At 39.2% G+C, this 14,690-nt stretch overlaps 1 protein-coding gene across 1 annotated transcript in view; it reads right to left on the reverse strand.

The window, feature by feature from the left end:
- Positions 1-14,690, reverse strand: part of MAP3K5 (mitogen-activated protein kinase kinase kinase 5) — a 159,001-nt gene that overhangs the window by 30,370 nt on the left and 113,941 nt on the right. The window contains exons 15-19 of the mRNA XM_081140018.1: positions 12,427-12,560; positions 6,513-6,640; positions 5,957-6,093; positions 4,912-5,017; positions 78-235 (exon numbers count right to left, since the gene is read on the reverse strand). Of these exons, the coding sequence (XP_080996144.1) occupies positions 78-235; positions 4,912-5,017; positions 5,957-6,093; positions 6,513-6,640; positions 12,427-12,560 (663 nt within the window). The remainder of the gene's footprint in view (positions 1-77; positions 236-4,911; positions 5,018-5,956; positions 6,094-6,512; positions 6,641-12,426; positions 12,561-14,690) is intronic.

The raw sequence follows: 14,690 nt of genomic DNA on the forward strand, positions 1-14,690 counted from the left end.
AGATGAGATACACACATGGAACATCCAGTAGCTTTATCCATTGGTTTTTAAGATATTTAGGACATATGAAATGTGACCTTGAACATAGCTGCTTGAGGTTCTCCCAGCTCATAAAAGGGTGGTTTTCCTGTGGCCATTTCAATGATGGTGCAGCCCAAAGACCAAATGTCTGCTGCTTTCCCATAACCTCTTGGTCCTTTATCTATTATTTCTGGTGCCATATACTGAAGGGTACCTGGAAATAATTCAAACAGTTCCACTTTAAAAGAGAAAAAAGCCAATATCTAATGAGTTTCAATTTCTCTACATAAATAAGACAACTTTAAAAGCATGATTCAGGCCTTAATATCTCATCTTTTTTGAGTTCCAGTTTTCTCTGCTATTCATGTAAGAGAAAATAGCAGTTTTTATAATGGATTTTATAAGTGATGTAAAAGTAGTTTACCAATAATATCTGGTTATGAACAGATACTCTCTCATTTCTTAAATAGTATAATTAAGGCATCATTTCATTGGGACCTCTTAGGAACTTCTAACAACTGATCATTTGAGAACAACAGAGAGTAAGTACATCAACACACATTTTCTAAAATCAGTTTTTCAAGCACATGAAAACTGTTATTATATATATTTCTAATCTTTTTCAAGAAAAGTCTAGGTCATTCATCCATTTCCTTAAATTTATGTCTTAATTCCTGATTTGAATGCTGAATTCTTCTGTTTTCATTCTTATTTCTAAATCATTAAAGCATGCAGATTCTAAAAGCCATTGTTAAAAATAATGCAAATCTATAAATCAAATATATATGGCTTCTGCTGTATGCCTGTGGTCCAGGGAATAACAGGTTTAATACGTCAAAGACAGCCACGAGCCATCAGTACAGACAAATCACCAGACACAGAATGAAGAAGAATAAAATGAAAAAGAAAGCAGATTTAAAAGGCTGTGTGGAATCAGAGCTGAAGAATGCAGTATGACGGAAAAAGTATGAAGTGGGGAGCCAAGATCCCATGGTTCTAGTTCTGATCTGTTATGTCTCAGATAAACACTGAACTGCAGTTGTATCACTGGCTCAAACGGGAGGCTGGGTTTTCATTTCTAACACCTGCTGCAGTGATTCCCTGAAGTCTAGCAATGAGAACACAGTACGAACAGAAACAGATTATTGCCACATTCCCTGCTTTTGATATACTCATTCAAATGATATAATCAGCAAACAGGAACTCATCCAAGATGCCATCTTGATTTCAAATCCTGAGGCATTTGCCAAAAGACCGACTTCAGTGTTTTCTGATTCATAACCAGTGAGAGACATTTCGATAAATACAGACACCACCCTTTATGAATGCCGTGTGCATGATTTGCCGGTGAAAACTGCTATGTAGAATTCCCCCAAGTTGTTCCTAAGAAAGCCACTGTCACGAGCTGGAAACTAGCTGTTGTCATAAAAATAAATAAACTCTACTCATTTTGTCAAGTATTGTCACCTTGGCAGGTTTGTCCTCCAGACCTCCTCATCACGTGACAGCAGCTCATGTTCAGCGTTCACATACGACTGCACATGTCTGCTCTCAGCTTAAACCAGCAAAATTATTGGACGGGAGCATCTCACCTGGCTAAGGAGAAGCTAACCACACTCCTCAAGTCACCTACGCTTGGAAGAAAAGTACTGTGCTTCATCTTCATTCATACCTTCCCCTCAAAGTGATCATTTTTTATGATGTAAATAAAATCAAGTGGTCTTTAGAAAATGTGTTGGAGCCTAGAACTGATTAACAATATAGTGAACTGAAAAAAATATTGGACAATTCAAGTAATATCTTACCAATAAATTATGCAGTTTTTATTCATCAGATATTTCAAAGAGTGCTGCCAACTGTGTTTAATTATCCCCCACTGAGCAAGTGGCAATAAAAACAGGTTTAGTCATGTGTTCATATCTGCTTTCTGTACTCTACAAACACATGACACATAATATTTTATATAAAGAGATTTACAGAACTGGATAATGAGGCTGCAAGCCAATCTGGGGAGCTACTACAGCTTAGTAGCTAAAAGCTTAAATTTTGACATCACATTGTGTCCATTTGTTCATCTGGCAGTTCTTTATTGGGGGTCCACTATGAGCAGGGCACTGTTCCAGGCATTTAGAATATAGCTGCAGAGTAGACAGACAGAAATCTCTGGGCTCATGGAGCTGACATTTTTGCAGTGGGAGACAGACAATAAACTACATCATAATGAATAAGTAAATTGTATAGTATGTTAGAAAGTTATGTGTTATTACAAAAAAACAAGAGCAAGAAAAGTGTAGCAGGAGTGCCCAGGGAGGGCTGCCATGTAAATAGGGAGGGCCTCACTGAGACGACATCTGAGTTAAGTCTTGAAGGAGGAGAGGGACTTAGCCATGCAAATAGCTGGGAGAAGGGCGTTACTAGCAGAAGGAAAAGCATGTGCAAAGGCCCTGCAGCATAATGAAGGAAATGTAGGAAGGCCTATGTTTCTGGGACAGAGTGAACAAGTGGGGGTGGGGAAGAGTAGGAAATGAGGTCTAAAATGAGGTCTAAAAGGCAACGAACTCCAAATCAGCTCAGAGCCTTGCCCACCAGTGTAAGGACTTTGGCGTCTGTTTGCTCTGAAAGAAGTAGAAAGCCACTGATGTCTCTGAGTGATGCGGTTGTGGTTGAGAATAGACCTGGGGTAAGAGAGGAAGCAGGGGAAACAGGCTATTGAGGTAATGCAGGTGAGAAATGAGGGTGGCAGCAGTGGAGGCAGCGAGGAGCTATTCCATCCGGGGCACTCTTCGCAGGGACAGCCAGTAGGTTTCCCTGGTGGACTGGGTTGGAGCGTGAGAAAAGAGGCGCCACGGATCATTCTAAGTTTGGAGTGGCCATCAACTGAGATGGGGAAAAGTGTGGGTGGAACAGGTCTGGGAAGAAGTTAATTCGACTTGGCATGTTAAGTCTAGTTTGACTTGTAGCTCTATTAGTTACTAGCTTTGTGACCTTGGGCAAGCTATTTAACCTCTTTGAGCCTTCATTTTCTCACCATAAACTGGTGTAATGATACCTAAGGATTAGGGCTGATCTGTGAGTTTCGGTGAAATAACATGCAAAGCACAACACAGTTGGTAAACACCCCATAAATGGTGCTCGCTGCTGCCTTCCCTCTCATCGCATCCCTGAGAGGGGAAACGGACCCAGGGCTTCGCGCGCAGCTCAGCAGCGGCCGACCAGGCCGCGAGGCGCCGGGGGAGCCGCGGGCGAGGGCCGCGAGGCGCCGGGGGAGCCGCGGGCGAGGGCCGCGAGGCGCCGGGGGAGCCGCGGGCGAGGGCCGCGAGGCGCCGGGGGAGCCGCGGGCGAGGGCCGCGAGGCGCCGGGCGAGCCGAGGTCTGCGCACACAGGCCTCGAGGCTCGCGCTGGAGGCAGGCTCAGCACACGAGCAGCACTTGTTACTCTCATGTGAGGCCACTGACAGATGCACAAGCACATGGCTCTGGGATGACTGCTTTACTGTAACTCCTTTGGGAACTAACCAAAAAACTGTTCTCAAGATTAGCAGAAGACATTAAATTAACACCTTGCCCAAATAAAGTGTCTGAAAGTAGGGGGTTTCCTCTCAGAAGTTATCGAGTCTTGGAAACATCTAAAATGTCTCTTGCCAAATGAAGATAGTACGAGAAAAGAGATGTAGACATTTAAAGTCACTGATAAATTAGAATTTATTTTGTTCAAAAAAGTGTATTCTAAATATGTTTAATTCTTTACCCTGAAATTCCCATTGCTGTGAGAGTAGGAACCAGGCCAGCGGTGTTGCTGATAGAATGTTCTGAGGGGAAAACTGATGGAATTTCTCTCTCCTCTTTTCCCCCTTCCAGGCTTCCAGAACAGATACTTCAGCAAGGTGGAGAGAAATACTGACTGAAGCAAGGTGAAAGCAAAGAGCAAAGGGCCGATAAAAATAAAAAAATCTGAGTTCTATTATTCACAAACTGTTGTGACTTCAGTGTCCCCTTTCTCTTAATTTCTTCATCTGCAAATGGAGGTACTACGGCCTGCCTCACAGAACTCAGAAAGGGGGACAACTGGCCGTTTTGCTTTATAATAGACCAAAGATTATTCATTATCCCTTTATTCTTCTCTAAATCTTTCTTTCATAATAATAATAACTTAACACCCCATGAGACACAGCAGAACGGAGTGGTAAGAACTTGGAACGGAGACCAGGGTTGAAGTTCCAGATGCCCTCGCGGTGACTGCTGGTCAGTCATTAATGGCTCTGAGCCTCAGCTTCCTCTTGGCCACTGTTACCCTTTTGGAAACCCCTGTGTCTCCACCTTCTCAGGACTTTGCTCTAGAAGCAGCTCAGTGGTTACATTGCCTGACTTCAGAGGAAAGCTCTCTCCACACCCCACTTCTGAGGTGGTGAGTCACTTCCTCTTTCGGGATTGAAATCCTGCAGTTATTTATGTTGTGAGCAGGGGAATACACCACAGGGAGTAAACAGGTTAGAAAATAGGGAATTCATAGTCTACAGGGGAAGTGATTAAGGTATGAGTAAGAATCACAGGGAGGTTAGGCTAAAAAATGTTTAAAAAAAAATCTTGTCAGGGTTATAGTGATTGTAGGCCAACCAGGAGAGAAGGAATGACATGAAAAGAAAAACAAATAACAAATGGAGAGCTTAATAAAAACCTTCAGCAGCATTAAGCAAGGAGACTGAACAAGTCATGTAAATACAAGACGAGAAAAAGGCCAGATCCAATTCTGTGTATCATTTTTTAGCAATCATCAAAAGATATCAACATTACTGTTTCTGAAAACAACTAAATTTATCTCCTACAGTATGCTCAAACGCAGCAATTATTTCTTTAATTATATAAGATCGGTATCATCATTGCAAAAACATACCTGTAAAAGTTTCAGTACTTGGGTTTATGCCAGCAAGCCTCTTTGATGTCCCAAAGTCAGAGATCTTGAGAACACCACTATAGGTATTAATCAACACATTGTCACCCTAGGAACAGAGGACTTTCATCAAAAATGTTATCTTTCTTCCAGTACTGTGTATTGCTGGTTGGCAAATCCAAAAAGAAAAGGTGTCCTTAGAGCAAACAAGGACACTAATTCTATACTCTTCATTAATAATCTCAACAGTGAATTCTTGACATCGTTTTTGTTTATATGTTACCACTTGTCCACAACCTACTACGTGGGTCACAAAGTCAAACATGGTTCCTAGTTAGAGCTTGCTATAGTCTATAGATAGCACGTATAATAAGGCTAAGTGGAGTGGTAAGAACTTGATAGTCATAATTTCCTAGTCACTTTACTTTCTTTCTATGTTGTTTTACTTCTTTTTCTGGAATAAGGGATATCACAAATAAATAGGCATTTGGGCTGATTTTAGCGTAGTAATATTAACTTACTTTTCCACAGTCCAGCCTTTGTCAGAAATTGATTAGCTATGAATATTCTCTTTTTAAAGAGAATCTATTAAGTTATCTAATTTTAGTTCAATCCATAAACATATGATAGTTGCGAGAAGAGATGATTTCTTTTTTCCTTCTAATCATTTATTCATTGGTTCAATAAATATTTACTGAGTAGCTAGTATGGGCAAGAATACAAAGATTAACCAGCCTCTAAGTTCCCAGAAGCAGAGACCATATCCTGTTCAACTTTGTTCTGCTGTGCCAACACTCACACAGAACAGTGCCAGGCATGTAGTGGAAGTTCAATCTTTGGTGGTTGAACATGGTTAAGGAGTTTATTCCTTAAGTAGATAAGAAAGGAACATCAATAACTGATTCAGGGTAGAGCAATATCTTATATTCCTATTTCTAAGATTTATTTATTCACCATTCTAAGTTAATACCCATAGCACAACATGGCTTTTGCAAATAAAACAATTACCTACCAAAGAACTTAAGAGAAGAGTCCTAGTTCATCCTACCTTTATATCCCGGTGAACGATCTGATTGTCGTGGAGGTATTTCAATCCTTCGAGTATTTGCTTTGTGTAAAACCCGATTGTTTGTTCATTGTCTTTCAGTGGGCCCCATTTGGAACGAAGGAGAGCAGAAAGACTCCCTGTAAAGTAGGAAAAACAGAAGATACAATCTTAATTCAAATGAGTTCTTTCAAGTACATTAATGTCACACTAATTTAAGGTAACATTTATTGGTTATTTACAGTGGGCCAGGAACTGACCTAGATACATAGGCTCAGATATGAAGAGACAAGTGTCCCTGCTCTGCAGATGCTCGTGATCAAATAATAAGTAGTAAAAAGCATCTCATCTGCTAACCTTAATCCAAGTCACAATGATTAATATTAAAATGGTTCAGATATTTATTTACTGTCTTCTAATAAAGTGGAAAGTAATGTCATATGGCTAACTTTTTTTTAACTTAGACAAATTAAGACCTGTAAACTTATAAATCCCATTCAATTTTACTCCCCTTCAAGGCCCTAGAAATTAGTAGTTTTTAAAGAAAAACATCCCTTACCTCCTGGAACCTGCTCCATGAAGATTTTAATGAAACCATTCTCACTGAAAGAACCCAGATACTGGACAATATTCTTGTGCTTCAGATGCTTATGCAATGCTATTTCTTCATGTAGGGGCTGGGAGTATCTAAAAGGCATGTAAATGTCGATAAGCTAATTGTGCAGCCAGACTTTAGCATATAAGTTTACATAAGGTAAAGTGAAACTGTCAGCTATTATATCCAAGTATAAAATCAAATATGACCACCTAAGGCCTTTATTTCTAATAACATAAATCCTGTGAAGTTGGAGGCATGTTAGGGTCTGAGGGAAAATGTGCTGAGCACTTTTCTGAGCCTTTTGTATATATTAACTCATTTCTCACAACCACCCCATGAGAAGACTATTAAGATAACCATTTTACAGATGAGGAAACTGATTCACAAAGAGGATGACTAAACCCATCCAAGATCTCAAAGCTAGTAAGTGATCCACATAGCTTGCTGTCTCATAACTTAAAATGACTTTACTATTCCAGGAGACTCTTGCTCAGGAAGATAAAAATTATAAGTAACTTTAGTGTTCATTCCAGAACTTACTGAAAGACCCGTCAACTCTTCAATGAAAAACATAAAACCATTTATATGCCAAGTTTCCTTGAGCTCCTTGCGTTGAAATCCTCACACTACTGTGTCCGCCAATTTTATTATATCAGGCTTAAAAACAAATTCAGTCCTAACCAAGACTATGCCCTGAAAGATCAGCTTTAAACCAGACTTCAAAATCATGTACTTGGTATATGCTGTTTTATCAAATTATAAAGTGAAAGTATTTCACATTTCTGGGACAGAACAATACTTTGGTGACTATTTGAAGTATTATAAAACTTGCAGACTCTTAATCTTGAATCCATTGTAGCTCTAATATATTATTGTATAACTAGCTATGGCAGGATGTCAACAATGATAAACAGAATACCAAAACTATTCCCTAATTTTTTTTCCTGCTGTACAATGAAGGCTACACGTGTGAAAGGCATTAACTACTATGACATATTAAGTACAAATCTGATGTCTCGTAACTTGCTTCAGTCCTACAAGCAAGCAATGCTCAGATCTTACAAAGGCAAATCTGTACAAGCAGGATGGATTTTTCTGAATGCCAGTAACAAATACTAGAATTGGTTAGTACTGAATAATACTATTTTCATAAAACTTTTCAGGATAAGCTATAAACCAAATAAATCTCAGATTACAAAAATTCAAATTTGTTTAATTTAAACAAACTTTTATAAACTGTGACCTACTACCCAGAAAGCTGCCAACAACAAAAAATTGATTTTTACTCATTTTATCTTCCTTTAGAATAGTTCTAGGAACTATGAAGGCGACTATTAACCTGAACCCTTTAACAGGGTATCAATCAAAGACAACACCACCATTTTGATAATTGCTTGAATGAGGTAACATGAGAAATACTAGTATAGAATGTGACCAATAAAATACTTAGGTAATGGCTCTCAACTATGAAGACATTTGCAAGTTCTTTTTTTCCATGAGGTGTAAAACATTTTAATAACACTAGTTGACAAGACTGCTCTTGATATGCATGAGATAAATTAGTGGCAAATACTAGGCCTTACTGTATAGATTTCTCAAGATGAGTAAATAACTTTAATCAAGTGACTAACTCAGTTTGTGACGAATCAAAGGGTTCCCACCTCCTGACCCTCTACTGAAAATCAATCATGACTATTTAAATATAAGATCCTGGAGAAGCAAATATACGCCACCCTCTCACCCCCACATTAGGTAGCCAAAGGATAGCTCAAAAATTACAATAATCAGGATTCATCCTAGCTAAGAATAAGAATTCTCCTCCAATATGGAAATGGTTAGTAACACCCAGCAATTCTCCCTCAGTGTAAGTGAAAGTAAGTGCGAAGCACTGCGTGAGCATGAAATTGTATTTGTTCAGGTCAATAAGCTATGCTTATCTATGGGAATTATAAGAAAATCCTATTTCTTCTCAATTAACTATAACAGAAAGAAGAAATGATACAGATAATCACAGATGCTTACATATATTCTTCTTTGAAAAGTTAATAATCTATATTGTCTCCAGGGCACCTACTCTCAAACTCCCAATACAACTACCTAAACCAGTGGTTCTGACATCAGATGGACATTTGCATCTCTTGGAAGGGCTTTAAAAAATTATCACAGGCCTATCCCAGAATTTTTGAGGTAGGGCCCGAGTATCAGTATTTTTACAAGTTCCCCAACTAGCTCTAATCTGCAGCTAGGTAGAGAATAACTGATCTAAATAAAAAGCTCAGGGGTGTGTAGACTGTTAGAGGAGGAAGCCAACCTGAGATTAACAACTAGTTGGGATTATGATGGTGTACTTACTCTACCTCTCTCTTACTCCACTCTGATTCTCTAACAGTGTTTTCAGAGTGTGCAGGAAACACACAAGATACTTTTTTGTTGCTATGAGCCTTCGTTACAGATGGCAATGTTTAGTGTGTGCTGCATCATGCATTATTCACACCCATCCTACCACTTTAGTAATTATCCTTTCTAACTGCTATCTTTTAAAATGCTACATCAAAACCTCTGCAGGGTAAAGAGAAGGAAACACCCTTGTGTGTTGTATCTCACAGTAACATGATAGGCTTTATTGTAATCTTTTTATAGTTAACAAGATGCCTTGCACCAGCTGCTCAAGAGACAGGCTGGTCATGCCAAATGCATTGTTACAGAAAACGACCTTGTGGTTGCTGGTGTGCTTTGTGTGCACAGTGGCAGCTGAATAAACTTAAGTTACAAAGATGATTTTAAAAGTAGCTTTCTTCCAAGTACCAACTTATATTCAACTGGTGGTGGAAGGGGAGGGGCTGTTGCTAAAGATTAGTTATCTTGCTGCAGTAATTTGATAGTGACAACCCCTTTAAATTTTATACTGTTTCAAAATCTACTCTATGTATATATTACTTAAGAACCTTTAGGAATATTTAACAAAAATTTTAATGTGACAAATTGATATATATTATTCTAGGTATTTAATGGATAGGTTCTATCACCATTCCATAAGAACTCATAAATATGTCCCATGAATTAAGGAAGAGGAAACTGCAACAATAGCATAAAAACATGAAACCATACATGTGGCAGACAGCAACAGCTGTGTGCCTACCAAGTATCTGTTCTTCCTCTTTCTATTATTTTGTTTGGAGAAACAAATGGTCAGATAAAAAGTTATTGAGTTCCTAAGCCTCCCTTGTAGTTCTGGGTGGTTACTTTTGGTAAAGTATGCTGGATATTTCTGGAGAAGTTTGTATTCCTTTTTCTTCTTCCTAACTGGAATGCAGATCTGGAGGCTGGAGGCAGAGAGGTCACCTGTGAAAGTCACTCGCTAAGGATGAAGAGGCAGAAAGAGATCCAGGACCTGGGACACAGGTTGCATGGGAGAGAGTGTCTTTTTCAGGTTGGGGTAGTTAGAGAAGGCCTCTCTAATGAACTAAGAACTAAATGATAAAAACGAGCTCTGGGGAATGAACCTTGGTGTGCCTGATGGACGGGTCAGTGTGGCTGTTGCAGAGGAGGTGAGGCCACAGAGGAAGGGGGGTGTCTATGCTGACGGTTCTGGGTTTTATGCTGGTTACAATAAGAATCCATTGAAGGGTTTTAAGTGGTAGTGACAAGATGTGACTTCAACTTCAGAAAGATCTCTTTGGTTTCTCTGAGGAGGAATGGAGTTGGGGTGGAAGAAAGAGTGAAAGCAGAGACTAGTTATGAGGTACTTGCAGTAGGGAGTCTGAGTGAGAGACCTGAAGACTTAGACTAGAGTTGTGATGGGAATGAAAAAATTCAGAATAGACTGCAGAGGCTGAGACAATGGTACAACTTGCTGATGGAATAGATGCGACGTGAAAGAGAAAGGAATCCCAATGAATCCTAGGTTTTAGCCTGAACAGTTGGATAGACGGGGTAACCTTAACTGAGACAGAGAATACTTCAGATAGAGTATAACTGGGTTTGGTAAAAACCTATGATTCAGTTTTGGCCGTGTTAACCTTGAGATGCCGTTTAGACTTACATGTGACCCTACTACCACAGATAGAAAAGTGAACTCGAGGGCAGCCTAAGTCAGTCCATGATGTAGTCTGGCCAAATAAGGATTATAGTAACAGTGGACTCAATCCACTCCTTTCTCAGAGTGTGAATGTTCAACACATAGAACATGTACATAGCTGAATGTAGAAGCAGTATCTTACAGAAAGAAGATACAACAAAAGTCACAAGGCAGCAGAAATCATGAGATTAGGAAAAGAGACAATTATTGATTGGAGAAGCAAATGATAGGACAGAACACTAGAGCCTGGAGCAACAGAAAATCCTGTTACCAGAGCTGTTTCTCCCCTGAAAAACTTTCTTGTTTCCAAAAAGTCCCCCCTATGTGTGGTTTATAACATTTCTTCAAATATTTCTGTGTGGTTTTTTCTCTTTTTCCCTTCTGGTATTCCCACTAGGTGTATATTACACCTCTTCCAGTTGTCTCCCAGCTCTTGGATATTCTGTTCTCTTTTTCTCAGTCTGTTCTCCTTGCTTTTCAGTTTTGAAGATTCTACTGATATAGTCTCAAGCACAGAGACTGAGCCAGGTGTCCAGCCCATCAAAGGCATTCTTCATTTCTGTTACAGGTTTTTGATCGCTAGCATGTCTACTTGGTTCTTTCTTAGGATTTCCACCTCTCTGCTGACGCTGACACTGACAGTTCTTACATTCTGCCTACTTTATCCAGCAGAGCCCTCAGCATATTCATCATAACTGTTTTAAATTCCTGGTCTGATTATTCCAACATCCCAGCCATATCTGAGACGATCCTGATCCTTGCTCTCTCTTTAAACTGTGTCTTTTGCCTTTTATTATGCTTTCTAATCTTTGTTGAAAGCCAGACATGGTGTAATAAGTAAAGGAACTCTTGGAGGGGAAGCATCCTAGTCTTTTAGTGAGTCTGTGCCACTGGGTTGTGAACTTCAGTGCTTCTAAGTCCACCCTCCAAACCCCTCAGGTGGAACAGGATGGCCAGAAAGGGCTGCAGTTGTGTATTTCCTGTTTCCCAGGTTGATTAGGCTCTGATAACACCCCAACAGGCTAGGCCCTGGTAAAAAACAGTTTCTCCTGAGGGTAGGCCTTGTTAAAAACAGAATGCTCTGGCATATTTCAAAATGGTTCCTTTCTCCCTTCCTTACCTCAAAAGTGTGAAGGGATTTTTCTCCTGTATTGACTGTGAGGACCTAGTGGGCTCCTGGAAGCAAAACTCACAAAAGTGTGGGACTCCCCTATGAATGTCTCTCCGATTTGGGGGGGGGAGGGGCAGTGGCCTGCCCTGTGACCTTACTTCTTTGATGAATTCAACTCACAGAATGGTTTAAGTTAGCCATTTAAAAAAAACTGATTTCTAACATTTATAAGCCAGCAAGTTTAATATTAATGCTGACAAATAACTGTTGAAGAAGAGCTGTTGATTTCTCAGTGTTTAGCTTTCTATTTGTTGTCAAGATGAAGTGATGACTTCCAACCTCCTTACGTGCTGGACTGGAAACTGGAACCTCTGGTTGAAACTGTTTCAGATAGTGCTGATTCCTTATGTACCCATATAATAAACCAACCACTATCCTGGGCCCAACACACAGGGCCATTCTTTTCTCTACTCTAAGAGTCCTGTCCCTGTTACCTCAGAGATGCTGTCCTTTTCCACTGGAGTCTTATAATTGAATCACTGAAAGATGCGGCAGCTTAACCTCACAGGGAGCTAATTAAAACACCGGAGTTTTCAGACAGGGTTTCACAAAAATATTTTTGAAAAGGCTCCAAACAACCCAAAATATCTTAGAAAACAGCTCTTTATTAACCACAATTACTATACCTGCTGTCTCTCTCTGGGATTTCCTTAATAGCAATTCTGACTTGGTTGCTCAGGTCTCGACCTGCATAGACTATCCCGTAAGTGCCTTTTCCTAAAACGACTCTGTCACCATTTTCATCATATTCATAGTCATACTACAAAAGGAAAAATGGGGAGAGAAGATTGAAACATTAATTGCATTCTGTATTTTGAACATCAACTTTTTGCAAGAGCATTTTTCCTTATTTTAGCAGATGGCTTTAACAAGGGAAACAATAAGATGAAATTCTAAAAAAGCAGTTTCAAGAACCAAATCATAGACACTCTCAACATAAACCAGATAATGCGCTCATATTTTCACAACTGTTATGAATACAGTGGCGACTACGTATTTAAATCTGTTAAGAGTTTTTTCAAAAGCCCGCTTGGATTCTTTTACCCATTGTTTTTCATTGATTCTAGAGATAGGTATGATCAGTATCAATATCTAACAATATCTATCACATCTGATTAATCTTTCTTTTGTTTTTCAGCTGCTGGTGCTGTTAAAATATTTCACATTTTACCAGGAAAATAAAACCACTGAAAGACTTTGGGTAAGGAAAAAAATTTGAGGTCTTACTAGTTGACAATGATAAAGTAAGGATTATTTTTATATCACCCCAATTCCTCAAGACTAAAAAGCATTTTAAAAACAAAAAATAGAGGGAAAATTTCATCTTTGATGTAAAAGGGAACTATCTACAGCTCTATACTCCAAACTGTCAAGCATGTCAGTCAAATATGGAAAACTGGATCAAAATTAAAAGGGTTTAGAGAGCATCTGGTAGACCTCCTCAGACCTGAAGGTCATTCAGAAAGGCATACCCTTTGTCTCAGACTGTACTTACAGGCTGCAGGGCCATCAAGTGATCAAGCCATGTCGCTGCAGAAATCCAGTATAAAACCACAAGCCAGTAGGAGAGATTACAAGAAAAGTTCCCTTCATTGTCTACATTTTGCTGGACCATAAAACTGGCAGCCCATAGCTAGATTTAACTCACAGAAGGGTTTGAGTTGGCCATTTAAAAATATTAATTTCTAACATTTATTTACTTATTTATTTCTTTATTTACTTTTTGTTAATCCTCACCTGAAGATATTTTTTTCCATTGATTTTTAACGAGAGGAAGGAAGGGAGGGGGGCAGAGAGAGGAAAGGAGGACCATTAGTCTTAATGCTCATGAGGAAATAGGAAATGAGGCCTTGTGCCTACACTAAGTGAAGTGCTAGAACACATAAAATCAGGGTCCTTGAAAAACTTCAACTTGGTGAAAAGGTAGATTAGAATAAAGTCAGCCCACTGTACTGAGAAACAAAAACTAAGCTTGTCTGTCTCAGACTGAGCTCTGAGTGGACTAAATGAGTCTCCTCTGAATACTTTCAACATAGGCTGTTCCTCATGCTGTTTGGAGTTCAAATTTACACTTATCATAATAACCATAATTGGTCTTGAGTGTGGAACATCCTGGAAATTCTAGCAGAAACAAAGCAAAAATATTTTAAAGGGAGATCCCTTTAGTATAGGCTACACAGGATTCTCACTGATAATAGACCACTGAAATTGAACTCACAATCCAAAAATTTAAAATATATTAGGAAATAATTCACTAGTGAGATTAGCTGATCCGATGAATATCAATCTCTAAAACTTCATAAAAGAAACTGTATATTAAGTGCATTTAACATAAGGATATAAAGTAAGAAATAAAAAACATGGCAAAAGGATAAAAGATGCTCTAAAAAAGGTCACACAGATTTGAGACAGAATCAAATAAAACTTCCATGCCCAGCCAGCATGGCTCAGTGACTGAGCATCAACCTATGATCCAAGAGATCAGGGTTCAATTCCCAGTCGGGCACATGCCCAGGTTTCAGGCTCGATCCCCAGCAGGGGCCTGCAGGAGGCAGCCTATCAATGACTCTCTCATCACTGATGTTTCTCTCTCTCTTTCCCTCTCCCTTCTTCTCTCTGAAATCAATAAAAACATATTTAAAAAAACAAACAAAAACAACAAAAACCTTCCAGAAATTGAGCCCTAAATAGAAAGAATAAGAATAAATCCACACTCAGATATATTATAGCAAACTACAAAATATGGAAAGCAAAGAGAAGATCATAAAAGGAAGCAGAGATGAAAAAGAACAAATTACCTACAGAAGTAGGTAACCAGATCACTTTGCAGACTCTCTGGGGTACACAGCCTCCACTTGAGAGACCAGTGCTGTAGAGGATGAAGATGTGG

This window comes from Miniopterus schreibersii, assembly GCF_964146895.1.
Source record: "Miniopterus schreibersii genome assembly, chromosome: 6".
Taxonomy (NCBI): domain Eukaryota; kingdom Metazoa; phylum Chordata; class Mammalia; order Chiroptera; family Miniopteridae; genus Miniopterus; species Miniopterus schreibersii.